Genomic DNA, 27,747 nt, shown 5'->3' with positions numbered 1-27,747 from the left:
CCCACAGGCCATTCTGAAGGTAATAACATGCTACCTCAAGAGGCTAAGGTTTCATTACATTTTTAAGGACTAACAGGTGTGCCCCTATGGCTTGCCAAAATACTTCAAGATGAACTGCAAAACTAATCTGTAAACTTGCTGCTCACCCCCTGGCTTGCACTGCACCTGGCTAGTGAAATGGCAATAGCGGAGTTCATGCTTGGTCATCCTTGTTCCACTGCCGCAGCCCTCAAAGCACCAAGGCAGGTGGTTAATCAACACATCACTAGGACAAAAAAAAAAAAAAAAAAAAAAAAAAGTCTTACGACCTTGAATGTGTGTAGGTTACCTAAAAGCGCACAAGAAAGCTCCTACTCCTTATCCCCCTACAGCAGTTCAGTAGAAACTACCAAGGGCATCAGAGTAGTTGTGCTCAGAGGTGGACTAAGGTCAGACAACCTTTCAAGCTTCTACTGGACCTTTGGAACGTTTGTCCTTGCAGGCCCTTTGCTTTCTGAAGCCCCTCGAAGGAGCCCTCAGACCCCCCGCTACCTGACTCCCCTCCGCCGGGCCTTTACTCTTGAAAGCGTGCACCTGGTGAGGCTGAAGCCTAATTGCCTTTCCAAACACGTACTACGACATGAAAGGGACCCTCTGCCCCCCCTCCCCCTCGCTGTTTGATCCCCAGTTTGCCTACCACATGGCATTTCTAAACCTGTACAGATACAGTACTTTGTATAAACAGACAGAACTTTTCTGGTTTGGGGGCGGGAGAGCTGTTCCTTGGGGCAGCAGCGCCTGAGGAGAACGGGGCGGGGGGCGGACTACGACGACATGGCCCCGCGGCCGCGGTTGGAAGGGCCGGGAGAGGCCGAAGGCTCCCTCCCGGCCCGGCGGCGGGGCGCGGGGCCGCCTCTGCGCCGGCGCCGTGGGCCGCGCTACCGGCCGGGCCCGGAGGAGGAGGAAGAGGAGGAGGAGGAGGAGGAGGAGGAGGAGAGCGAGAGCGGCGGGCATGGCGGCGCCCGCCGCGCTGCAGAGGAGCGTGGTGTCCCCTGCGGGCAGGCACACCGCCTCCCTCATCTTCCTGCACGGCTCAGGTGGCTGCTTTTCCCCCCTTTCCCTCCCCTGCTACCCCGCGGCGGGGCCGGGGCTCGGTGGGCGTCGCTTCCCGCTGGGGAAGGGCGCAGGGCTGCCGCCGGCGGAAGGCCGCCCTCCGGCCGCGGGGCCGGGGTGGTTGCCGCCGCCGCCGCCGCCTCCTGCGCCGTGGGGCCCTGCCGGGAGCGCGGCGGTGCGCGGGGGGGGGAGCAGCGGCGTCGTCCCGGTGCTGCGTGAGGGAGCCTGCGGGGCCGGCCCGCCGCGGCTGGAAAGCGAGGAGAAGGGGTGTCAGGTGCCCGTGTCCTCCCTGCGGCTCTAGCCTCCCCCGGGGACAGTGCGGGACCTGGGGCCGGCAAAGGAGGAGGCTCCGTGGGCAAAGCGGCGTGCCTGTGCGTGGAGTGGGTGTAGCGTTTGGGCCTCCCCGGGCCTGAGGTGGGTCCGTGGGGTGCGTTTTAGGGACGGTGCCACCAGCCTGGCTTTCTTTGCCATGAGAACAAATGTGTTCCAGAAGATATTTTCTTAATTTGTCCCCTCTGAGGGTAGCCACGTGCGAAGAATGATTTTCATAATTAAAATGGCTCTTGGTGTTTTTAGGATCAGACCGAGAGTATTGTTGTCACCTTTTAAAAGCCAGTGTTAATAGACTGACTTCTCTCTGTTCAGAAGGGTGCTAGCCGTGTCCAGACTGGCTTCATGGCTATCATCTGAAGAAGGTAGTTACCTTCATCAGTGACCGGTCTGAGGGAAGGAGGGGAGTGTGTGTTTTGTTGGGGTTTTTTCTTAAAGGTTATTTCTAACCTGTTAAATAACAACAACCAAGTCCACATGACTTAAATAAAACAAAAACATAAAAAACCCCACCCCAGAACAAAAAAAACCAACCCAACAACAAAAACCCACAGTACTCGTAGGTCTTTATTAGATCAAGGTCCTGGGAATCAATTCTGTTGAGATGTCCATGTGCGCACGGCAATGTGCTCAACTTTCAGTGTCTTTCTCTTAGTTCTAGTTTTAGCTGATGCTTCTATTTAGTTTAACAAAGATGTATGTGCTTATTAAATTAGTTTCATTTTTATATCTAGTTTAATTTTGCTTTTCTCAAGTTCTGTGAGTTAAAGAATGAAAGAGAGTTCATAAGATGCATTCAGCCCTCTTGTTAACGCTAATGCTTTAATGCTTGAGGAAATAATTTTCTCTCATGTTGGAGGAGTAAGGGAAGATTATGGTTAGAGGTTGATTCCACATGTGGTTAAAGTACTCTACAATTTTTTCATTTTTGATATGATTTCATTCGTAATGTTTGCAATGGCGAAGTACAAGGGTGCTTTTATTTGGTTTTGTTTAGCAGTTCCACAGAATAGAATTTAAAACAGAAGTAGCCACAGTGCCGTTGCTGTGGGCTGGCCTGTAAACCTGAATTGTAAACCTTCTACAGTGCTTGTGATGGAAAGTGGCAGTAAATGCCATGAATCCATTTTGTTCATAATGCTTGCTCCAGACAAATTATAACAAGTGGAGAATGTAAATACAAAATGGTATAGAAAAATACTAGAAAATTCCCGGTATGGTACATCAAATTTAGGTAGAGGATCCATCTGGTAGCTGAGCAGGGAAGGCAAACGGACATAACAAATGTATAATAATTTTTTAGACTTAGGTTTACCACTTTGCATGTTATAACATGCATAGAATCATAGAATTGTTTAGGTTGGAAAAGACCTTTAAGATCATCAAGTCCAACCATTAACCTAGCGCTGCCAAGTCCACCACTAAACCATGGTCCCTAAACACCACATCTACACGTCTTTTAAATATCTCCAGGGATGGTGACTCAACCACTTCCCTGGGCAGCCTGTTCCAAGGCTTGACAACCCTTTCAGTGAAGAAATTTTTCCTAGTATCCAGTCTACATGTTACGTGTTGTTAAGTTCAAACTTTGCACAGAAAGAAAATTTGGAAATTCAAGCTATATTTGAAAGGAAAATAATTCGTATTTTACTTGAGGGGGAGAAAGATAATATTGCTGCCATCAGTCTGTTTCAGGTTTGTAAACAGACTCAAAGCAGAATTGTCTGTGCATTGTTTGCTTCTTTTTAGTAGTGTTCGGAAGAACGTATAATGCTAAAATCTAAGAACAGCCTGAAAGACAAACCTTTCAGAAGGTTGTTGGGTTTTGTTTGGCATCACAGTCTCCTCTCTTTCTCCCTCCCCTCTGAATTCTATTCTTACCAAATCAAAATGCAATACCTCTGCATGCAAGTGCTCACAGCAGTTGCAGAGCATTTGGACCATGGGGACCCTTGGCACACAGAAGGTCATAGTTAAATTTTCTCCCAATGAGTTTTCTATGAACTTTTCATGGACCAGCTAGCTTTCTTAACTGTAAATGTTTCTGCTGATCTTGGTAAAGCTTAAAAAATGTGAATAAATAATAAAAGATGTGTCCTGCACCATTAAGACCTCAGTAAGTCCCAGTTCTGTAAGCATTCAGATAGCTGCTTAGGTTGACCTGCCTGAGGGTTGGTCCTATGCAAGTATTTGCAAAGCCTAGACTTCTGCTTTCTAACTGAAAAAAGAGGAGCATATAGGAAAAAAATGTTTATTCAAGCCTCCTTAAGATACATTGTTCATAAATTAGGTGACAGCAGCCATGAGGAAAGCATGTCAAGAGTGTCTGCTAAGAATCAGAGGTGTGTTTGGACTTCAGACCATACTACTCATGTAAGCAAAGTGCTTGTGGGAATGTGTTCTGAAGCATCCAGTTAAAGATGTAAGTTTGATTTTAGTGTTTTAACGTAGCACAGAATAAGGTTTTGTGTCAGTTTTGCGACCCTATTGTTTATTTGTTGCTTGGAGTGTTTAGGTCAAACAGAAAACTTTGTGGTTATGCCATTTGTGCTCAACAGAAAAAAAAAAAATAATGCTGGGTTTGAATCCTTCTTGCCTTCTGCTTTAATTCTGAAGATGCATTAATTGTATATGTAAATAAAGATCACTGAATACTGTTTGAGTGCTAAAGCAAGAGCAAATCTCCATTGGGGAATTATAAACATTGTAACAATAAATTGGTATATTCGTGTGACATTGTTCAGATGAACCCATGTAACGTGGCAGTAAGCCTGGTTTAGGGAAGTGATTTCCCCCCCCCCCTTGTGGTTTGGCCATTTTATTGAAAAGAATAGGGTGAGTTCTAAAGTCAAACTGACCAACTTGAGATAAAGTAATAGAGAATACTGTTAACTCAATTTAGCAGTTTGAGTTGATAATATGTGGGAGCCTCGACTTCAGACAAGACTGAAGTCCTATGGCATGAGTGGTAGTACTGAAATTCCAGTTTGCTGAATCCCCACCAACTGTTTAGGTTGCACATGTTGTATTACTGCCAACTATAAACCATATTCTTTGATGGGTCAGTTTCCTCAAGGTTGAAGCATTGTTTAACTCTTATTGTTAACTTGTTAACAATATTGGTAACTTGTGTGTGCATGCTGTTCAGAGGGGTGGCAGTGAAGTTACAGTTGAAGATACCAGTGCTGCAAAGACAAGCTCTAGAAACTGTCTGGTGTATATATGTATCTTTGTTTGAAAGGAACACGTGCTGTCTGCATAAGAATTCATCCTGTATATCTGTTCATAGCACTTCAATCTGCAGGGGTTTTGGCTATAGGCTGAGTTGGTAAGACTAGGAAAAAACACATTGAGAGTCAGATCTCAACTAACTTTCAAACGGAACTGTGGCATTAAGGTTTTTGAGGAGCCTGCCAGAGATTTTAACCCCAACTCATCTCGAGCACTTTTACAAAACCTTGGGAGTATTTGATACTTCCCTTAAAGCCTGTGTGTAATATTAGCATAATTAAATGTGAAGATCCCTTTTATTGCTTTCGACTAGGTTTTGAAGTGAGTTAACAGAAAACTTTGTAGTAAAATTAATTGTCTTTTCTAAGGGGAACAGCAGGTATTTTATCTCACTTCTTAAGAAGTTCATCAGTATTTTTTGTTTATTGCTGTTATCAGCAAATAAGGTAAGTTGCAAGTAAGAGGTAAGGCCTTGTGCCTGATTAGGAGGTACTTAAGCTGTTGGATGTAGTAAGTATTTATTAAACTTATGCTGTGGGACTAGGAAGTTTTGAGTCCATCTTCATTGGAAAGGGGATTGACGTTATTCTAGAAAGTTCTTTTTTAGCATTTTGGAGGATTAACTTTGTGATTTAGAAATTAGGTCAATCTGGTATAAATATATTTGGCATTGTATAGTTTTCTTTCTAAATGTACAGAATAATTCTTGTTGTATACTTCTGTGTGATACAGGTGACACTGGCCAAGGAGCAAGAACATGGATAAAACAAATTTTGAATCAAGACATGGCTTTCCAACATATAAAAGTAATTTACCCAACAGCTCCTGCCAGGTATTGTTTAATATATTTTAACTCTAGGATTAAATTATTCTATTCCAGTACTGTAAAATACGCTTGTGAATGTTGGTACAGACTGTCATAACACTACTTCTTTCTCATGTGTATTCTTTTTGGCAAAACTGGAGCTCAACAGTGCATTGCTGCCCAGGGACTGTGATTTTAAGTGGTTAAGACTCTAAATGGTTAAAACTTCACAGAAGTCACAGTCTCTAATTCAAATTCAGGTATTGTCATCATAGTACCTTTCCATCTCCTTGATATAAATAGAAGATACTCCAATGTGTGTTGTAATGACAATATAGAGCCATGTTCTGGGTCACCATCTTACCTATATTAACTCTCATAAATTAACCACTAAAATATTCTGTTCTATTTAATGCCAGGTTTCAGTTCTGAAGGTGGTCGGTCTTTTTGGCAAGTAGGATGTGAAAGATCTTCAGCTGCTGGAGAAAGGACTGGGAGTTTAAATTTACACATTTCTTCTAGTTTGAATCCTGACCCAACTGTTTCAAAGAGAATTGAGTTCAACATTTGCTGTAGGCACAATTCTTGTTATTAAATGACACTGCTTGTTCAGTGGTAGACCAGAAATATAGATTAAAAATATTTACCCCTGGGAATTTGAAAGCAAATGAAGTTAATGAGGTCAAACCTAAAGGCTAAAAGTTGGACACCTACCTCCATATTTAGCTATGTAAAGACATGGCCTTATATTTCAGAGATGTTTAATTTTTCGTAATACAAAATCATTTTTAAGGTGTCTGTGGCTCTAAGTTAGGAAAATGTTTCCTTGAAAGGTAATGGGGCTTAAGTTTCTTTCTGAATTTGTGTGTAAGTGTGGATGAATGCTGAAAGGAAAGGGAAATTGTGACATTCTACACAGACTTTCGAGGTACAGAGGTTTGAAAAAATTTTCTTGGAGGGTATAAACAAGTATAATAGCAGATTTTGTCTGGCACTCACTAATATGTGGAAAAAAAAAACTTTCCTTGACTATGTATTTTTATGATCTACTTAGGCAGGAAAAGCAATTGAGAGATTGCAGTGTGAATGTACTCACTGTGTTACCGAAAACTCAAGCCCGTGAGTGGAAGTCTTTGAAGCAGTGTGTTTTGGGTTAGTAGGTAGTGAATGTGATTTTCTGTAAATAATGTGCTTATCACTTCATTGATGACAGGCTAAAGTGATGCTAGAGTTATCAGTGGCACATAACACGTACTGATGGGCTCTATTTCTTCCCTATCAACACAGCAGGAAAATGCAGGAGGTTTTGCTTCCCTATGAAATGATCTATCTTCACATGTTATATGCAGCCAGAACACTTCAGACCACATCTGTTAGGCCAGTGCTTCACTTTTCCATCCCACTGCACTTCTGGGGTCCAAGCCTTTTCCCGTTAGTTTTAGTTTATTTGGATAATTACAGCTGTAAACTATGCATAAATGATTAACCAGCAAGATCTCCTGACTCAAATGAGTTGCATTTATGGGGAATTTGTTTTTATCTTAAGTCTTTGGATTTTAGTACTTTGGTAAACAGATGGGAAGATACTGTTGTAATTAAAGGATGTGAATAAACAGTTAATTCCACTCTTTTGCTTTTTTAAATTGAGGTTACTCTTCTTCTTCTCTAGAGCAGATAGACATCATGCATGAGTTGATTCAGAAGTGATTTTTAGCAAAACTGTGAACAGTTGTATATTCAAAGAATAAAAACTACCACAGTGTTTGCCTTTGGCAATATGAAGTGCGCTTGGGAATATTAGTGTTGCTGATAAGCACCATTAGCTGACGTAGTGAAATAAAACAGATGCCCTTAAGTACAATAGTGTTTGCCACTGCAGCAATGCTGAAGTGAAGTTTGTGAACATACGTATTAGTGGTTGAAACCGAAATAACAGAAGCCTTTACAGACCCATTTCATGTTGTTTTGGTATTAAAGTCCAAAACACGCTACGCTTTTTGAAACATTTGTAATGGTTTCTCTCCTTTCTTCCACAGAAAGGAAAAACAAGGCCTAGAACATCCAAACTTGCATGGCAGACATTAAAATAATTATATCTGCATTAGGAACTTGAATATATGGTCTGATTTTATGTGTGTGTGTATGTATATATGTTTTGATAAGAATTCCAGATGCTTCTGGCACCAGCGGGGGAATTCAGCATCCTTGATAATGAGACCTATAGGTAGATGGTTATGGGTGTGCAGATATGCTGAAGAAGGTTCTGATCCAGTCTTTGATCATGTAGAGACAGAGTGATATGCTGGTGGAAAGCTACACTGATGTGAGTGAGAGTGGAGCCTCTGTGGGTGGCAAAACCTGCCACTGCATTGTCAATTATAGGAGCAGAGTGCAAAGCTTGCCGGCAGGTTTTTACACTGATGATGAAATCATGTAAAAGCTTGAAGCTAGGCAAGACCATACTAGGATTGCTTGGCTAATACGCTCTTCTGGCAAAATACTGTTAATGTGGATGTAGTTCATACTCTATAAACTCCTGTCTTTTCCAGCATAACTTACCACATACACATTGAATGCTCTTCGTCAAAGTAGCTATGCCAGTAAAAGCAGGTTTGACGATATGACTGCAATGCAAGAGGCTTTGGCAGGATAAACTGCAGGTCAGGAATACCTCTTCACATTTTTGATGGATATAATTCTGCTGAAAGGTCTATAGACTAGTCTTGTACATTCTTCACCTCTATTAAATAGATGTCTGAAAGGCAGTGGAATTCACACTTTTAAACAAAACATTGAAAATTTTTTTTCTTTGTGGAGGATGGATGGGGTTTATATTTACATTTTGTTTAGATTTTTATCACAGTCACTGCAATATACATATTTTTCATTTACTACAACATCAGAGGTTCAGACATGTTTTGATTCAAGAGTCAATATGTTTGAAAATTATTTTGGAAAACTAGCCCAGCATATAATCTGGAAGAATTCTAAAAACCTGTTCTCTGGCTTCATTAGCATTGATTTCAGCAAAGGCTAGAGGATACTTCATTTTACAGGTAAAAGCAATAGAATATTACTGAACTATATCTCATAAAACTGCTTTTTACTATTCTCTATAGGTCTCTGTAACACATTACACTTTTTTAAAAAAGATTTACTTTTCTTTAATCTTTTTTGTAATGTGCAGGGTCTGTGTAGAGAATGATCACCAGATGTTCCCCTGGCCAGGTAAAGTGTTTGCAGCACTTTGTCGCACTCATCCCCTGTCACTTTTGGAAAGTCCTGCGAGTGTCATATTTGGTTTTTTCCTGAGCAAAAATAACAGAACATAGATAGTACAATTTACTATTAAAAAAGAAAAACTTGCAAAATCTCTAAGTAAAATATGTGGATTTGAATTCTCAGTGGGATGTAGTGAGAGTAGTGGCACCTGAATTATTTGGAATATGTTTGGAAATTAAATGCATGTAGCTGGGGTGTGCAAATTTTGCTTTACAAATGAAAATTTTTAGACATTGCTTAGAGAGGTTTTGTTTTTTCTCTGCAAGGTAGGCAACGGGCATACTTAAAAATGAGTATAGAACTTTCCTTCTTTTAACTTTTATCTAGCTTTATTTCAAGGTCAGTGCTTCTGTACATAGATTAAACTTGTTAAACACCACAGAGTTCTATTTCTTCTCCCTTGTAATGCTAATGCATATCTTTAATTAAAAAAAAGAAGCTCAAATTGCAGCCCTAGCAGCTGATGCAATCCCAAAAGCCACGTCTACAGTAATAGTTTTAAAGGAAAGGGTTTCCTTTTTCCTTTTTTATTTGGGTCAGGATGGCTACAGCTTTAAATACTGTTTCAGCTGCTACAACTGTGACTTAAACATTAGGTTTCTATTGAGTTTCTAAATCAGAACTGAATACCACCCAATATAACCTTCTTTCTCTCTCTCTCTTTTTTTTTTTTTTTTTTTTAATAGAAAGTGATAGTTTAAATTGGCATTGCAGGAGCTAACGTGGTAAAGTTAAAACCATTTAGGCTCCTTGTTTTAATAAGTATACCTTACCTTCTATAATTCCCTTAAAAAATCTAGGTCAAAGATTCTTTGCGTTGTCTAGCATTCCATTCTGACAGTCTTCTTTTGCAAGTCAGAAAGTAAACTATAAATACTTTTGGGGCTATTTTGTGGATCATTTTGACATCCACTCAATGTACCTTTCTGTGGCCAATAAGTGTCTATGCAGAGTTTGTTGTCTTTTTTTTTTTTCCCCCCAATTTATTCTAATTTCCCTTGTCTCTAAGTATGGGGCTGGTAAGGACTGCTCAGCATTATATGGCCTGGTACTCCATCCTTTCACCTAAGTTTACATCTTTGCTCAGCTCACGGGTGGAAATGAGTTTCATCTCACCGTAGTCCCCATTTGGCTATATCGCAAAACCACCAGACAGTTTGGCACCATTCAGCTACATTGGCAGTCTCTGCTTGTGAGAGGCCTAGGATTGGAAAAGCAGCAGGGGTACTGCAGGTCAGACTTGAGATGGATTGGCAGAGCAGTGTAGGGGAGCATGCACAATGCCTATCATACTATTTTTGGCTCAAGGAAATGCTATTAATCCTTCACTTTGGTAAGCCCTAACCTCATTCATAAATTTAACACAAAGAAGTCTTTTTAAAGGAAATTTGAGGGACAAATGGAAAGGGGTTTGGTTGGTATCATGGGGTGGTTCTTTCATCTCCTTCTGTAAGTAGAAATTTAACATATTCTGCATAATAATGATAGAACCATGCTTGGATAAACTTCATATTTTCCTTTTATTTCTCCTCTTGCATTAGGTGAGGAAAACATGGGTACGCATACATGTAATGCTTACATCATATACTAAATACTAGGTGGAACGCAATAAATGCTTGTCAGAGATACTTTAGTCATGCTTGGCGAAAACAAAGTAGAACATGATGGCAATGATCTTGGATTTCTAATCCCTTTAACAACATTGTATTCTTATACGTCCTTCCTCTTGTTTTTATTCTCTCAACTGTCTTCCAATACAGAAGAATCAGACACAGTGGTATTTATATGGCCCCTCCAGAAAGCAGTTGTGGGGTTCTAAGTTATGTGTTGTTCTGTGCTATTGCTTTACAGTCTTTTCAGGGGTCTCTGCTTCGCTAGTGTCACTCATCCGTCCACCCTCAGTGTTGTTTGCAACCAGCTTGTGAAAGATACCACTTTGTATGCCAGAGTGTCTTTCAAACTCTGTAATGGAGAACTGATTCAGATTGGACCCTGGTTTGCCTCTTGCCACTTTCTTCGAGTGAATTCATAAAGCAGCCACTATTAGCTGGTTGCTGAGGAACTGGCAGTGTGTAGAAAAGGTAATTTATGGCCTTCTCAACCATAACATTATTGCTGTTTCTCTGATTAGTACAAATCCCCACAAATTACACCCTCCCCACCCCCTCCTACCCTCCCCCAAAACCAGTCGAAAACCAACACAACAAGCCAACAGAAACAAAGAAAGAGAAACAAACTCAAAATTTGTCCTGCTGAGTTTTGTGTCAGCTTCTCTTGCGGCTTCTTTTGTCTTGAATGAATAAGATTTGTCCCAAGTAACAGAACCTATCAACATAGTATTTCTTCAGGTAACTATTCACTACTGGTTCGGTTAGCTCTCATTTCAGGCAATATACATCCAGAACAACTTTCAAAAGCATTTGCATGTGGTTGAGTGAACAGGCACAGCCTTTTCTGAGGAACAGCGAAAATTACTCCTCATGGAGATGACTCTTGCCTTCCTTTTTTGAAGTATACTTCCAAGTTAAGCTGTTTGAATTTCTGACACATCTTATGCTCTGTTACCATACCACAAAGCTTCATTATTAAGATATGTTGAACCTCAGTTTTAATTTTGGATATGCCTTGGACTAGAGCTTTGAATTACAATTCTGATTTGAATAGGTGGATTCTCTGCCTTCCCCCGCCTTTTCTTTTAAAATTCACTTTTCACTTCAAGCAGACAGTGGGAATTAAAAAGTAGAATTATGAACTAGATTTTCTATTGTGCTGTACTAGTATCAGGAGTGAGGTTATGCTCGGGGAGAATTTGGGACTGGGGACTAACTTTGCTTTCATTAGAAAAGCCTGCCATCAGCTTTAAGAGAGTCAAAACTTGCTTCTAGAATCATAGAATAGTTCAGGTTGGAAGGGACCTTCAAAGGCCCAACCCCCCTGCAGTGAGAAGGGATATCTTCAACCAGATCAGGGTGCTCGGAGCCCTGTCCAACCTGACCTTGAATGTTTCCAGGGATGGGGCAACTACCATCTCTCCGGGCAACCTGTTCCAGTGTCTCACCACCCTCAGCGTAAAACATTTCTTCCTTATATCTAGTCTAAATCTACTGGGTTTTTGGTTTAAAACCATTACCCCTTGTCATATGGCAACAGGCCCTGCTAAAAAGTTTGTCCCCATCTTTCTTATAGGCCCCCTATAAGGCTGCAGTAAGGTCTCCCCGGAGCCTTCTCTTCTCCAGGCTGAACAATCCCAACTCTCTTAGCTTTTCTTCATAGGAGAGGTGTTCCATCCCTCTGATCATTTTTGTGGCCCATCTCTGGACCTGCTGCAACAGGTCCATGTCTTTCCTGTGCTGAGGGAAAGCAGGCAGGGTCTCACCAGAGCAAAGCAGAACTTAAGCAGTCTGCCAGTGTGCTCTGTAGATTTTCTCAAAGGGATGCACAGTCTTCCAAAAGAGACCATTACAATATCTCATTTGACTCTGCCTCCTAACTGAGAGGAGATGGGTTTGGGAAGGAAGCAAAAGTGAGGATTTAAAAAAAATTTTGGATCTTTCTTTACTTGAATCTTGAAGCCTAACTTCACTACAAATTCCCAGTTCTGTCTGACATCTCAGGAAGTTCTGTCTGGAACTTCAAGAAAGCTGTAAGCCAGCACCAGTGGTCTGGGTTTTATGTGACTGCATTAGCAGGGTGATCATAGCGCTGAACGTGAAGGCAGTGATATAATTGTGCATCAGTAGAAAGTTTTGGGGAAAGAATATTTACTATTTATCGGTGTGCAGTCTGCTACTCTTATGTTTGTTATTTAAAGCAGCTAGCAGTGCTGGCTTTTCTTTTAACTTAAAACATTGGACAGGGACAGTGATTTATTGGGTAAAGAACAAAAATACCTGTAGTTTTATGTGAATCGCTATGCTAATAGCATCATTTTGGAGATAGAATTTGGCATGGTTTTGGATCTGAACTTGAACCTTGTGTAGCGTCATTCGGTTGCTCTCCAATTCTGTTAACTTCAGATAATTTCAAGCTATTTAGCACAATTCTAAACACGATTAAGAAAGTGTAGAGTATATTATCTATGCTCCAGGAAGGTGGAAGAAGATGGTGTTATTTCTTCCTGCTTTCACTATATTTTCATTGTTAGTACATAACTCGCATTAGCAGAAGCTAACCTATCTTCAGTTTGTGAAAACTTGAATCATCTGTATTACTTTGAAATTTTGCAGTGAAATCAACAGTGAAAATTACCTCTATTTGAATACATGTTTTAAAGGTTGAAAGGATGATAAATACTTACAGAGGTATTACAGGATTTGAAGACATTCAAATATTAGGTGTGTAGGATCTTCCTGAAACTGCAGTCTCACGCAAGAAGTGTATGCGTGAGAAAACAATTGTAGATCAATGCACACCCTTAAAAAATAAGACCTATAAAGTAATTGGAAAACATGGTCTAGACTGATTTGAGGATGTTGGGAAGCATTTTAAAGATTCTTTTCCTTGGGGTGCCTGCAGTTTCTTAAATGCTGTTTGATATTAGCCATGTATCTTTTACATCTTCTTTTCTCTTTCTTTTTAAATGTTAAGAATTAGTTCAATTTGTAGGAAATTGTGTTTAAAATGTCTCTTAAAAATGGGTGCAAGTTTGGATGTTGGATATACTCAGAGAGAGGGTTCTTGATTTTTGTTTTCTTGTACGGATTTGAATCTTTTGTGTGCTCCAGAGCAAGCAAAACAAAAACACACACACCCTTTAAAACTAAACAAACAACAACAACAAAAAAACCCACACAACTTGGGGGGCTATATATTTTCATTCTGAGTTTCAACAGCACACATTTTGGAGACATGGAGCTTTATTTCTAGTATCATTTAAAAAAGAGATAAAGTGAGGCACCGAGGAAAAAATCATTGGGACTACAGGCACGAGTTTTAATTAAACTTAGGAAAGCAAAAAAACTAAACTTAAAGCCGACCATTTGGTCTGACACTGTCCTTAACTGACCATGCTGATGTTACCGGATGGACTTTTCACTCCACTCTGTATTTCTTTGCTTTTGTGTATTTCAGTCCAGCCTCTTGTGTCACTGTAACATAGGGGATTTTTTTTTTTTTCTTTTGTGGTTTAATTGTATGAAAAAATTTTATGCTGTATTCTTGGAGCTGTGCAGATGGTTCCATGCCAAACATATTTGTTTACCGTGGTAATGTCTGAGTTGTAGTGTGCCAGCTAATAAAGGGATTTATTTAAGGAACAAGGTGAATGACTAAAACAGATGTGCCAGTTGGGTGAACCATTAAAAGAATCTTACTTCTCAGCTTTATGTAAAGGTTATTTTTAATGCATTTCTGAGAAATCAAGAGCGATTGCAAGGATGTTTTTGAGACAACTGAAAGCATCTTGTCTGTTTGCTTGGGAGTTCTTTTTATGTGGGCTTGAGACACATTAGTCTTTCATCTGTCTTATTGAAGAATTTGCAAAGATAGCAGGTGAAAGTCCTGAATTTTGACATCTGATCAAGTATTATAATCTCATCATGGATTTTGTCCTGTTTATAAATTGTATGATTCTGTCTTTCAGTTATGGGGAAAGCTGTTTTAATATCTCTGTAATGTAAATAGAAGCTTCCGTAATGTAGTACAAATATGTATCTTCATTCCCTGGAAATCCTGGGTCAACCTGCTGTAATAATATTAAAACCTTACACATCTTTTCTCACAGAAATATCAGGAACTCTGGTTTTGCTCGAAAATTAAGCATTCTGGCTGGTAAGCATTTTAACCAGGATTGATGTAGAATTGTGTGAGAGAGAAGCTAAAACCATGAATTAAATGCTGTTTGCCCAAGCACTTAGTCTGTTGTACATCATATCATCCAAGTGACTTCCAGAAACTCCACTGATTCTGCTGTTGTTGGTACTTCTAACTGGAATGTCTCCTCTTAGAAGTTGACTTTTGTGAATTAGAGATTTGTAATCTTGTTTCTTAGGTGTTGATCAATTCATTTGGGAAGAATCCTGGAGACAGTGGTAATGCTAAAGAGAAGTTTAAAAAAAAAAAACAAACCCAAAACAAAGAAAGCAAAAGCATTTTAATAACATTTTTTAAACTTGGCTTTAGCTTGGAGTGTACAAAATAATTTGTTAATTCTGGTGCTTAAGTGTATGGTCTGTTTTGAACTATGCAAATGAGGGGCTACTTAAGACACACACTGTGCTAAACTTGACCACATACTAGTATGCCATTTTGAATAACAGTAGATTTTAGAGAACTTGTTCCTGAAGCTGTGCTCAAGAAGATGAAACAGTGTAGTCTGTCTGTCTGTACCTGTCTGTTGCTGTTGTTTGCCCCTTTCTTTATATTTGGCTCACCAGGTTTTAAGTCATGGATTTTATTTATTTCATGTTCATGGCACTGGACAGAAGAAAATCTGTATTCTCTCACTTTTGACATGTGTGACCAAGTAATGCAAATAGTTTACTGCCTCTTGTACACTCATACTAGTGGCAGTATTTCTGGTTTAGAAATAGCCATTTACATATGTGAAGCCTCTCTGGTATTAATGAAGGCAGAATTTGTTCCTTCATTAAGAATAATTGAAATAGTGGCTTTCTCATTTTAGGTTAGTTGTGTTTTTGTTTAATCCTAGTACTGAAAAAAATCCAGAGAGCACACAGAAGTCAGTGTTAGCATTTGCAGTGGGTTCCCATCCAGACAAATTTATCAAAGGCTGTCTGTTAGTAGGCAATGATTGTAATCTGATCTGAGCTCATCTGAGCTTAAGTAAAAATGAAGAATGTGCCCCCTGATTAAGCATTGCAATTAAGGATTTTAGGGGTCTTGGTTTTGAGATGAAGCATCAATCTCATAGCAGTATGTTTGGTATTAAATTGTAGAGCCATTGCAAAGCAATTAGATCACCTTTCTTGGGATTTCAGGGCTCTATTCATCTTCTTTATTTAAAAACAAAGAAAAGGCTGCTGGAATTGTAGCTTCCTTGATTATTTGAGGTTTGGGCAGCATGTTAAAGCACTTAAAATACTAATCTGACAACACAGTATTATGGTGGGGGGGAGTGTCATGTCTCTAATTTGTGTCTGTGTACCAATACACTAAGCACATGGCATTTCTTTCAGTTATTTTTTATGAGATACCTGCCCCATTAAGGTGAGGATGGCTGTATTTATTTAAGAAAAAGAAAAATTGACAGAAGGAAAAAGTTTTTGTAAAGACCTAGAGGTTCATAATACCTATCTCCTGTCAATTTCAACAAGAATAAGACAACTGAATCCCATAAAGTTAGCTCCTGCAAAGCTTTCTTGTTTAGCAGTTACTTCAGTTTGTCTTATTCCAAAGTTGATTTCAACCCTAACTTTAAGAATGTCTCAACAGAGTTAAGATTTAAAACATTTAGCTGACCTGATCAGCCTTGACATTGAACTGACTGAAACTTGCATTTTACATAACTTCCAAACGCTGCCTTCATTCTTGAAGGACCATGTTTTGAATGCAAGGAAATGCAATGTGACTGGATGTAAATCAAGTTAGACCTGGAAGAGGTTCCTTCTTTTCCTTTGCTGGAGAGATACTGAATTGTTTTTATTTCACACGTATGCTGAAGGCTTTTGATCTTATGCTTGGTTAATCATTTGTTTTCTTTCCTTCCACCACTCCAGGCCATATACACCTATGAAAGGAGCCTTTTCCACTGTGTGGTTTGACAGGTATAAGATCTCTAATGACTGTCCAGAACACATTGAAAGTATTGATTCTATGTGCCAGGGACTTACAGACTTGATCAACGATGAGATTAAAAACGGCATTGCAAAGAATAGGATACTAATAGGTAAGAGAGACTTACTTCTAATGTGTTTATTTTAATGGTTTTTAATTGTTAAGGGATCATCTACTTTGAATTTACTCCATCCTGAAAGCTTGTAAGCATGCCTTAAAACTGCTGAACAGCCTCTTCAGCAGCCAATCCTCAAGAATATTGAATCATTATTTAAACCTGTTATAACATGGGGAATGTGGCTAAATGTAAGCAGTGTCCTCAAAAATGTAACTTTAAACTGTTTTTATTGTAAATGGTAATTTGTAATAGTTATTTAAAATGCAGAGTGGGCAGTTATTTACTTCAAAAAGTACATATTTTTACTATTTCCTTTTAGCCCTTTTTTAAGGATGGAAAAGTATGCTTTCCCAAAATGACTTGTATTTTGGAGAGTGGAGATGTAGCATATAAATAATCATGAGCTTTTCCTTACTGCTCTGATCATTTTGGGTCAAGTTAATTCATGGGGAAAAAATTTGCATGTTACACATCACTAAAGATTAACACTTGATAACAAGTGAAGTATTAGCTGTCATAGTTCATATGTGTCTGTATTCCTGTCCCTCCTAATTTCCACAAATTTCTAGTAACTTTTACAGTACTGCTGTGAAATAGATAGCGGGATATTGAGGCACAGGATTTGAGGGTAATGGAGTAGCCTGTGTCGGAGAGGGAATGAGAATTCAGGAGTCCTTGGCTTCCTGTCCCATCTGTAGACCACAAACTATTTCAGGTTGGGGAAAAAACTCTTAGTGTGGGAACTTATAAATTTATGGCCAACTGAGTCATGCCGTCAAAATCCTGCGTGGCGGAGCCACTACCATTCAGCCTACATGTTTTCGTGGTCCAGCCCCATGTTGCTCTTTGAAGGCCTCTGTTTACTTTCCCTTTCTGGCTCATTGCCTTGGCTGCAGAATGCATTGTTTTGGATGGTTGTCAGCACAGTCTCTTTGATCTGTCTTTCCTATGTTATACCTGCTGGCTTGGAAACGGCTGAAGAAATGCAGGTGCTTTTCTGTAGAGTGAGCTGGGAGATGTTCTGTGTACAGATCCAACTTGCTACTAGGCTTTTCTCCTTTTTATGTAGCCTTCAAAATTAGAACTGAGAGTTCTAATTAGTGAGACTGCAGAGTATGAAAGTTCTTTTAGAAGTCATAAGCAGAGTAAGGAAGTTGGTATGCACCAATTGTTTCAGCCTGTAGATTCTTTGGAAGTCCCCATCTCTGTGTGTTTGCATTCCTCATCTGTAAATCAGAAATAATTATACTTATTTTCTCACTCTTGAGAGCTGTGATTACAGACTTCTAGAATAAGGCACGGTTTCCTTGCCTCTGTGACAGACACTACATCCTCACAGTTGAATCTAATATTAGTGCAACAAGCAAAATAAGGCAGCCCTGAATTATCTCCATCCAAAGTGCAGAAGGGGACCCATGTGGATGCAGAAGAAATTTGCTAGTGGAAAATGAACCGTGTCACTTGTGGCTGCACAAGATTGTGTTCTTCCCCGAGAACTTTGTGCCTTCTCTGCACTGGTTTTGATGATTAACCAGTGTGTGATACAGTGGAGAATGAAGCTTAGAGATCCTGTAAGGTTTCTGTGCATAAAGGTTGGGTGTATTATCGGTCTGAGTCAGTCTAATGTGACATTCTTAGTTGTTTTAGATGGGACTTGGTATAAATAATTGCCCATCTTCTAGCATTGTTTCTTACGGGAAATGAAGAATTCTTTAAAGGCACCTGGCAGCTTTATAAAGTTTTTGATCAAAAGAAAATATGAGATCAAGGTTTGGTTATGAAGATGTAGTCAGTATGTCTACACCAAACTGTAATGTCCACTAGAAAAGGAGAAATGAGTGGCCTGAAATTTTTCTGAGTTTGGGAAAGATTGGTGTACAGGAGATAATGGAAGATATGGTCACTTGCTTAGAATGTCAAAGAACTAAGTCTTGTCAGATCTTTTCAGATTTCTCTTTGAAAAAGTCAGGAATATCCATCTGGTACAAGAAGAAGAGGCTTGAGGTAACAGGTGGGGAGCAGACAGTGGATTTGTGGCTGCTGGTACCGTAGAGTTGCAGCAGGCAGCCTTCTTGAGGTGAAGGGAAAAATAAGGCAATTATAGCAGAGGAAACCATAGTGAAATTTTGCTATGAATATTTCCTCAGTGCATTCAGTGATGTTGAGTCATGTTGGAGATCCATAATGGGAATACTGGTACATATCTTATTATGGAAAGTGGAGACAAAATAGTTGGGAGAAGAGACTGGAGGACTTGGGAGTATGAGGAGTGATGGGGGCCTTTTCAGATGGGTCACAGAAGCCAAGAGAGCAGAGCAGTTGCATGAAGAGGTAGTTACAGGGAATTAAATGGATGTTAAAGGGTTAAGGAGAACTGGGTTGTGGGACTGTCTGTTTTGTAATGAGTGGGAGTTTTAATGAGTGGAAAGAAAACAAAATGAGTATGAGGAAGGTAACAAGATTGAAGGTTATGGTTTTATATGGAATAGCGGACTAGAAATTACAGGCTGAGGATGAGTGTCAGATATTGTTAGATGAGGGCAAGCGAGGTGTTAGGCAAGCAGGAAGGTGGGTAGCTGCTGACAGCTCAGAGGTGTGGGATAAGAAGGCAAGATCTGAGGGAGCACTGTGCAAAGGAGAACGAGTGGGAAGAGAGGGGAAGCAGGAGCAGGCTCTCAAGCAGTGGAAAATGAGAAGCCCAACACCTGGTGTTCTGGGGGATGATTCTCCTTCTGGAGCCATTCAGACTTTCCACAAGGCTCAAGATTGTGGGTACAGTAAGATCATTTGTTCTGAAAGAAATTATAGCCTGCGCTGTTTGTTTAGGTAGCACAGTTGGCTCCGAATTCCACAAGTGGCTGCTTGTAGGGCAGAACTCTAAAGCTGAGAATGGAGTCCAGGTTGTGCAATGCCACTCCTCTTTTTCTATATCAAGAAAAATATTGGTGCAGCCTTGTTTTCAATAGCTGCTCTATGAATCTAATTCTAAAGAATTAAATTACTTTATTTACTAGAGGTAAATGAAGTCTTATTATTAAACCTCCGTATCAATTTAGCGTAACAACCAGCACACAGTAGTACACGGCTCATCTACCCATTCCTATTTCCTGACAGTTTCATGAGTTGCTTTCCTATTAATACAGAAGTCTTTTGAAGGAAGTAAACCTTAATGAGCCAGAAGTCTATTTCCCCTGACCTTAGAGGAGGAAGGAAGGGAGACTGACTGCAATATATAATTATTCAAAGATAATTATATCATCCCCAGAATTTGATAATGGAAGTCACTCTTTAGCCAAACATTCTTCTTGAGTTACTCTTAACTGGTCTTCCTGGCTAAAGCGCTGCTTACAAATAATCCTGTAAGTAGGTTTATATTGACTTTGGAGATAGAAGAGGATGATAAAATTAGTCAAATTCTGTCACTTGGAGCTTTGATAGTATCCCTTCTTAAAAACTGGATGTATTCCTTCTTTATAAATGCCTGAATTCATTGCTAAATTAGCTAAACAAGCAAATAACCACAGTTTGAAATGTGGGACAATCATTTCTTTTTCTATTTAAAGTTGAGTTTTCAGGTGGTGGTGGTTTTGCTTTGTTTTTTTTTCTTGTGTTTGGGGTTTTTGTTTTTGGGGGAGGGTGTTTTTTGTTTTTTGTTTTGTTGGGGTTTTTTTAACTGCTTCCATAGTGATAGTGCACTATAAAATACTCCACTTTGTTGAAATCTTAGACAATTTCCACCTCTCTTATTCAAGAATATGTGAGAAGCTCTTGAAAGAAATGGCCACTTCGCATTTGGAGCTTTCCAGTAGTGCTCACTTTAGTCAACTACACTTCAGTGAAAGGCAGTCTTTTTGTTCTCTTTTTTGTTCTTAATTTAGCGCTGCTTTCCTACTTTTACAGGTCACTTTTTGTGTAGTACAGAAATGCTGATCCAAGCTTGTTGGTCTCTGCCACCTGTAGTCACTTGTGTAAGCAGCCAGTGAAAATAAACTTTCCATAACAGTCCTGTAGATTTGACTCTATGCCAAAAAACACATGCATGATTCCTGACCCCTTGTACTGTAACAATAACACAAGACACACAACCACTTTTTGTTTATTGCTAGACTTCTTACATAGCTACTGAACCATGGTGGAAGTAACATGAAAGCTCTGTGTTTCTTGTAAATATTAGCATTTCCATCTCTCTCAGTGTGTGTGAGAATGGGATGGGAAGGAAATATCTGGGCTTTGGCATTGCAGAGAAAGAGGATTCTGTAAATATGGGAAGATAAAAAAAATCAACAATAAATCGTTAAAATGTTGGGCAAACTATTTCACCTACAGTCTTGGTATTTTATGTCTTTGGCTTCTAAGCCTTTTGCTGTCGCTCATCCTATCTTGTATCTTCTGTCTTTATTAGGAAAATGTTGTCTTTCATTTGGAGGCACTTACTATCTTGCTCTCACAAAGTAAATTCATGGGTTTATATTGCTGTTTGTCACTGCAATTCAAATGAGATTTATCTTTCTTTATCACCCATTATGTGGCTTTGTGGTTTATCTAAATTATGCCTGTGAGATGCTGGGCTCAAAGCAGTCCTGTTAGTCCATCTCCCCCATAATACCAGCAAACATTTCATTAATTTTCAGTGCGTCAGTGTAGATTTGCATTGCATTTGTACTTTGGGACAAATGTTTGCTCCTCTTGTTCGTTTGCACCTGAACTGGCCATTTATGTATCTTTTGGATCTCTACTACTCTTATACTTCCTGATGCACAAGCAAGAGACATTAACAAATGAATGTTTCTGTTTCCTTCATAAATCATTCAGTACGAGGTACAAATGCTAATAATTTTAACCAGAGAGTAGGATCCACCACTTGTCACTTTGTTTCCCAGCTCTTGAGGGTGGCCATATTAATGTATCTAGAAATGAGGGTCTTTGAAAGGTGACACATTCTCAGTTTTGATCTGCATGGTGAATGACAGGCTTAGCAAATGACAGTGAAGATTAGGAGTAAATAAGGCTCACAGCAGTAAAACCAAAACCAATTCAATCTTGATATTGTCATCACATATTATCATCAGCTAATAGCTTTGGGAAGAAAAGAATTGTAAAGTAAATCGAATTCTGATCTTTTCAGCCTTAGCAGAAACTCTGTTGAAAACATATGCTTACTCATCTTTAATAAATGCCTGAATTCAGTGCAAAATTAAACGGATGGATGGGCTTTTAGAATGCTTTGAGAGTCACGTGTAGACATGCCACAGGGTGCACACTAACCTATGCTTTCTTCACAGTTGTGCCTACAGGACCATAGAAGAGTGAGGCTTAACAACATTTGCTAATCCATCTTCATGTGTTAGTGCAGGTTCAGCTCTTTAGGCAAATCCTTACCATTGCTTTTCTGACTTCTAAAAGATCTCCGTTAATGGAAGGTTCACAGCTTTCCAAGGCAACCCATTCCTGTGCTTCACTATTCTTCAATTTAGAGAGCCTATTTTCTAGTTTCTCTTCTGTGATTCAGTTTAAAATCATGAATACCATGAGCATAAAGAATAGGTTATTCTCTTCCTTTTTCCATGTTATGCGGTTATGCTGACTGTAAAATGAAAGGTAAGTGTTGTGCTGTTATCCTCAGAAACAACTGAGAAAACACACTAGGTAAATAAAGCAAGCCATAGATTTGATAGAGTAACATCATAGTAAAAATTGATTTGAGACTTTTCGTGGATTTTATTTTCCTTTTAGTGCTAAAAATTATGATTCCTTAGGTACACACATTGGGTTCCCCTCTTACTACCCATATCAGTTGAAAATAAACCCGTGACTGGTTCTGGTTTTACTGCGAGTTGATACGTTAGAAACTATTGTATACTTGCTTTTACAAGAAAGTGGTAAAACCTGTACTACTTAAATATGCATTTCAAAATGTGTTTTGGCTGGGGAGAAAGTTGGGTAGCAAATCGATTCATGTTCTTAATGAGAGGAAGTGGCTGAGCCACCCAAGGGAAGTTGGCATTGTTTTTGTAAAGACCTCAGTTACTGAGTAACAAACAGAATAAAAAGGCTATCAAAGGTGGAAACGATTCATTGCAGTTCTGCTAGCGTGTAAGGTTAGTGTTTAGTGAAGTTTCGTGAATAGATTAAAAAGAGAAAATGGCTGCTGTGAGGAAATTCACTTGAGACAAAGTACATGTTTGAGCACTTACACAGGAGCAGTGTTCAGTGAGTTCTGTGGAGAAGGGAGTTTGCTGTTCCACTGGCATTTGTACTCTTCGCTGATACTCATATATGAATGCTGTTAAATGTATATAATACTTCCATTCATGGATGAAAAAGGAAGAAACAAAACCAGAAAGTCAGCTTCTTTGCAGATGATGTGTAGAACAAGGTTCTGCTGTTACGATTAATAGAAGGTAAATCACAGAAAGTCTCTAGGGAGAGCAGAAAGTAAACTGAAATGTAGCTTTACGGAAAAATTCCTGATGACAAACTGATTAAAGTAACTCTTAAGTTGAAATATCTAAAGAAAAGAGAAATTGAGAATGAAAAATGCTGGGAGAATGGACAGAAAATGAGGCAAGAGTATGTAATGTATTGTGATGATAACAGAGCGGGCAAAGGCAATTTCTAACTGTGCTGATGTAGCCTTATACAACGGAAGAGTGTGTGTCTGTGCCCAGGCACTCTAAGCTGTAGCATTCATCTCTTGCCACTTTGTTACCAAAGCTGTACTGACAAATTTGAAGAAATACAGGGAAGATGAACAACTACTAGAGAGAAACTAGTGAAGAAATACTGCTTAAAATAAACACCCCCAAACCCACCCCTACACCCAAGTCCGAATCCTTATCTCATCAAAGTCTGGGGCTTAGCTTCTCCTCTTCCTCCTTTGGTTCTGTGCTGTAATGAAGCAGTTTCTACCTCCACCACTCAAATTCATGCGAGAAGAGCTCAAGGTCTGTCTCTGCAACTAGCAGAAGATCTGTACTCAATTCAGATGGCAGAATTCATGTGTTAAATGTGATTAATAACTAAAATTTGTTTCCTATGGCTGTGATTTCTAGTGTGGAAAACAGTTTTGATCATGTTTTAAAATTATACTGGAAAGACCGAAAAAGTGACCTGGTTTGTTGTTTCCTAAGTCCATAATCACTATCTAGAAAAAATTGACTAAGGCTTTTTACAGTCAGATCTATATGACTTGGGAAGCAATTGGCTATGTCAAACCTGTGTGTGTTAGAGAAGTGTGTTTTCTGTAAAGGAGAATGAAAACCTAAAGAGCTTTCTGAACTCAGGAACAGGTCATTGCAGGCACTAAACAGGAGCATGGGGGAGAAGGCAGAGTTTTTAGCATTCTCTCATGCATACAGGACATAAGAGGGAGAGACTAAATAAAGAAATCTTTGTGCCAGATAATAAAGTTGGTCATTTTCTAAGATACAAACCCAAACATTGTTAGACCAAATACATAGAAATGAATAAAGCTGAAGTTTGACAGTAGGTAAATATTTGGTTTCCTGAACTCTATATAATGTTGAAGTGTCATCATGGACCAGATTATCATTTCAGACAGATACAAATGAGGAGCAAATTAATATAAATCAAGATCTTTAGCAGAAGTGAGCTCAAGGTTTTATACAAACACTTTGATGTTTAAAAGGCTCCTAAGGCCATTTACAAGTTCTGGAAAGAAGGTTTTATCACTGAAAAATGGCAGCTGTGATGAGAGTTTCTGTTTTATTCAAGCAGGAATAAATTACATATGAGAAATTCAGTCTCTGTTCATTCTGTGTTACATCATTGTATGGCTAGGGTTACCTTAACATAGTTACAAATGATATTCCAGCAGAGAATGGTGGTTTTTTGGTGGGTTGTTTTGTTTTTTTTTTTTTAGTAAAGTATTGCATGGCAGTTTCCTTCTGATTCAAATTCTTTAATTTGGAAGTGTGATGATCCTGTGATTTCAGCAGATCTTTCTCAACTAGCAAAGCAAGTTACAAGGAGCTTTCTTCTCACTGCAAAGGGGTATTGCCTAGAAACCAGCACTACACAGATGCAGATTTGAGGTCATAAATGTGTACTTGAGTTAAGTTTCTTTGCAACTGAAAGAAAAGTGCTTTACTTAATTGAGTCTGGTTTGTATGGGCTTACATTCTCGCCTGTGCATAAACCTCCTTTTTAAGGCAGGAAAGTTAATGCAGAAAGTTAGATGCTTTCCTGGTATCCTGAACATTGTAGAGCCAACCCTTTTTAACTGTTTTGAAGCATTAATCACAGATCCCTTTAAAAATAGATAAAAGGGGAAAAATGGAAAATGAACATACTTTTTATGTGAAACCTAGTGGCAAATTCTGAACTTCTGTACACACCCTTTGTACTTCTTGGAAGTAGATTGGTCTCAAGTGAATGGCTTGCTATGTTCTGCCCATCTAAGGTTGAAATGTTGCTGTGTCATTTTTGATATTGATTAACACTCATGACACAATCTGCTTAGCAATGCTCTGAGGTTTACGTATTCTTTATGCTGAGACTGGTGTACTTAAGCATACTTGTACTTTTGTGTTTTGCTTACATTCTGTCACTTCATATGCGTTTTGTGTAATATCTATACCTGCCTCTTATTCTTCTTTAATCCAAAATTTTTGAATTCTTATAAAAGGTCTTGACTGAGCATGTCTTTTATGTGTTATGTCAAATTTACGCTTATTCTGAAATACTTGTAATAAAAAAAAATTGTCTCCAACTACAAGTGCTTATTCTAATTGTTGGTTTAGAAGCATTTACTATACGGCATTTACTCAGAGATTGTTGTGGTATCAAGTGATAAACTTCAGGTTTTCCCCTGGAAAACTAAATTCAAAGAACTAGTCCTTTGTATTACATTTGCTCATAGTAGTATGAGCCACATAAAAGAACCATTACCTAATATTCTTCTAAACAGAAGGTGACTGCATTGTCAAAGACTGCTGGTGAGTAATTGCAGATAGTGTTGCCAGATGGTGACTAACTGGGTACAAAATTTTAGATTAAATCATTTACAAACTAGTAATGAGTTTTCAATGCAGCTTTTTCCCCTGTATTCTAAAATACTTAAAATGGACTTCATTTTATATGTGGACAAAGTATATATGTATTTATTTGTAAGCAAATGCAAAATGGTCTCTTAAAGTGTAAGTGCTACTTTTGGGGTTTGGCAATACCAGCGTCATTCAGGATGATCAAAAGGAAATGAAGAAGTAAATGATCAGATTCCACATAAGAGAATAAAGGAAACTTCAGCGCAAGATACTGTTGTTTACATAGTAACTTTGCGTAGCTGTTGTATTCTATATACTTTCTCAGAAGGCTGTATTTTTCTGTCTCTTTGAATGTGGGGTCAACAGTGTTGAATTTTTGTGATTACTATGACATGCAATTTTTTTTTCATTGTAGCATTCTTTTACATGTGATGAGAACATCTCTGATAGGAAATAGTGATGCAGATGAAAGGCTTGCAGTAGTATTTTCAATATTTTTATTTTTGTGAAGACACATTTATTCAAAATTACAGGTGATGTGAGCTCTGTGAGTTTTTAAGGTGTGCTCTGAACTTGTTTACCACATTCTTTCCTACTTTTCTTCAACTACCTTTGTTTCTGAACTGCCACTAGGCACTTAGACGTGCTACATTTAACTTTGAACTGGTTAAAGATTGATTCATAGGGTAAATAGCAGGTCCTGGCTTTATTTACCAAAGATAAATATCAGGGTATTATCGGGCCCTTGGGTGCATAGCTACGGGATCCCAGGTATATCTCCCGATTTTGAGGGTACAGCTCTCATAATTCAGTTAAGGACTCTGTTTGAAAAAGGAAAGCAAGACTCCAGTCTTCGACATTGTGTGGTCTTGCTCCTTCTCCCTAAGATTCAAGTTCTCTAGGTCAGGAACCTGCAGTTACTGCTTTTGGCCATAATAGTCTCTTAAGACTACAAAGTGACAGTAAGTAGAAAGAAGAACCAGAAATTCAGCGGAAATTCTGATCCGAAATTCATCAGAAATAAAAAAATAATGTTGTGTGGGTGAAAGAAAACACTTCATGTCTGGATTATTCTAGTGTTTTCAGGAAAATTTCCTACACAAATCCAGCCAAATCTTCCAGTCATAACATGGGCTGGAGCATGAGCTAGAAGGGCCTCGGACCTGCTGGGACTTGCAGATAAACATGCTGGAAGAGGATTCCCCATTAGGAACAGTCAGTCTGTGACCCAACTAATACTTACAAAGTGCAGTGTTTTCTGCCTCTGAGCTTGTGTGCACCAGAGATTTCCTGTGTGGTCCAAGGATCCTGTCAAGTACCAAAGTTGCAGGGTGTCATTGGGCTCAGTTTTGGTGCTGCAGTGACACTGCTTCCTGGCTGGGTTTTGTTCAGCACCCATGTCAAACTTCTGCATAGCACAGAAGTCAACCCCAGAGGGCTTACGTAGCCCTTGCAAAAGAGCCATTCCCATTCTGGAGTCTTATTGTAATAGCTTCAAAAAGATAACAAGCTGAAATGGTTTGGTATTTTCTCTACTATTTTTGCATTTCTTCTTCAATCCCTAATTCATCTCTTGTGTGTGAAAAGGTCTGGGCTCAGAATTTTGCAACTAATTGACACCAGTTACTTAACACCAATTAACATCTGGCACAAACCAATTGTATCACCAGTACCCTGGATACAAATGCTGCTCTAAGTAGAGCTGCAGTCATAACCTTTCTGCTGGTTGCCATCTGTGCTAGAAGAGATTTCAGCAGCAAGTCATTCTTCACCCTAGTCATTATCTGGATACAGTCAATATAATAGCTTATGTACTGTGTCCTTGTGAAGTAATGCAGTAGTCTGGATTTCTTTCCTAATGAATAAACATTTGTCATGTAAAAATCATCCCTGAGGAATTATCTCACATAAGGAATTAGTGTAGCTGAAGAGACATATGGAATACAGAAGGCCATTAATTCAGAGACCCTGTTAGAGTTCAGGTAGCGTACATTGCAATCTTACCCTACTTATTTTATATCCTAAGGTGTAACAACAACAAAAAACCCCTCAACCTCTATGCACTAGTCTAATGTGGTGAATGTGCATTGATTATGTGCAGTAGTGATACAGATCTTTCATGTGTGAATGCTACTATCCTAGGGGAAAAA

At 39.1% G+C, this 27,747-nt stretch overlaps 1 protein-coding gene across 3 annotated transcripts in view; it reads left to right on the top strand.

Annotated features, from left to right (window-relative positions):
• The first annotated feature begins 781 nt into the window (after nt 1-781).
• LYPLAL1 (lysophospholipase like 1) overlaps nt 782-27,747 on the top strand; it is a 28,336-nt gene continuing 1,370 nt past the window's right edge. Inside the window, exons 1-4 of one of the 3 annotated variants that reach the window (XM_052806121.1) lie at nt 782-1,076; nt 1,738-1,787; nt 5,386-5,485; nt 16,417-16,586. In XM_052806121.1, the coding sequence (XP_052662081.1) occupies nt 814-1,076; nt 1,738-1,787; nt 5,386-5,485; nt 16,417-16,586 (583 nt within the window). In that variant the 5' untranslated portion in view covers nt 782-813. The remainder of the gene's footprint in view (nt 1,077-1,737; nt 1,788-5,385; nt 5,486-16,416; nt 16,587-27,747) is intronic. The other 2 variants (XM_052806124.1, XM_052806123.1) reach the window with 2 other exon arrangements.

Source organism: Harpia harpyja, chromosome 13 (assembly GCF_026419915.1).
Source record: "Harpia harpyja isolate bHarHar1 chromosome 13, bHarHar1 primary haplotype, whole genome shotgun sequence".
NCBI classification, from domain to species: Eukaryota; Metazoa; Chordata; class Aves; order Accipitriformes; family Accipitridae; genus Harpia; species Harpia harpyja.
The sequence above is the reverse complement of the archived record's forward strand: the minus strand, read 5'-3'. Positions and strand labels throughout refer to the sequence as shown.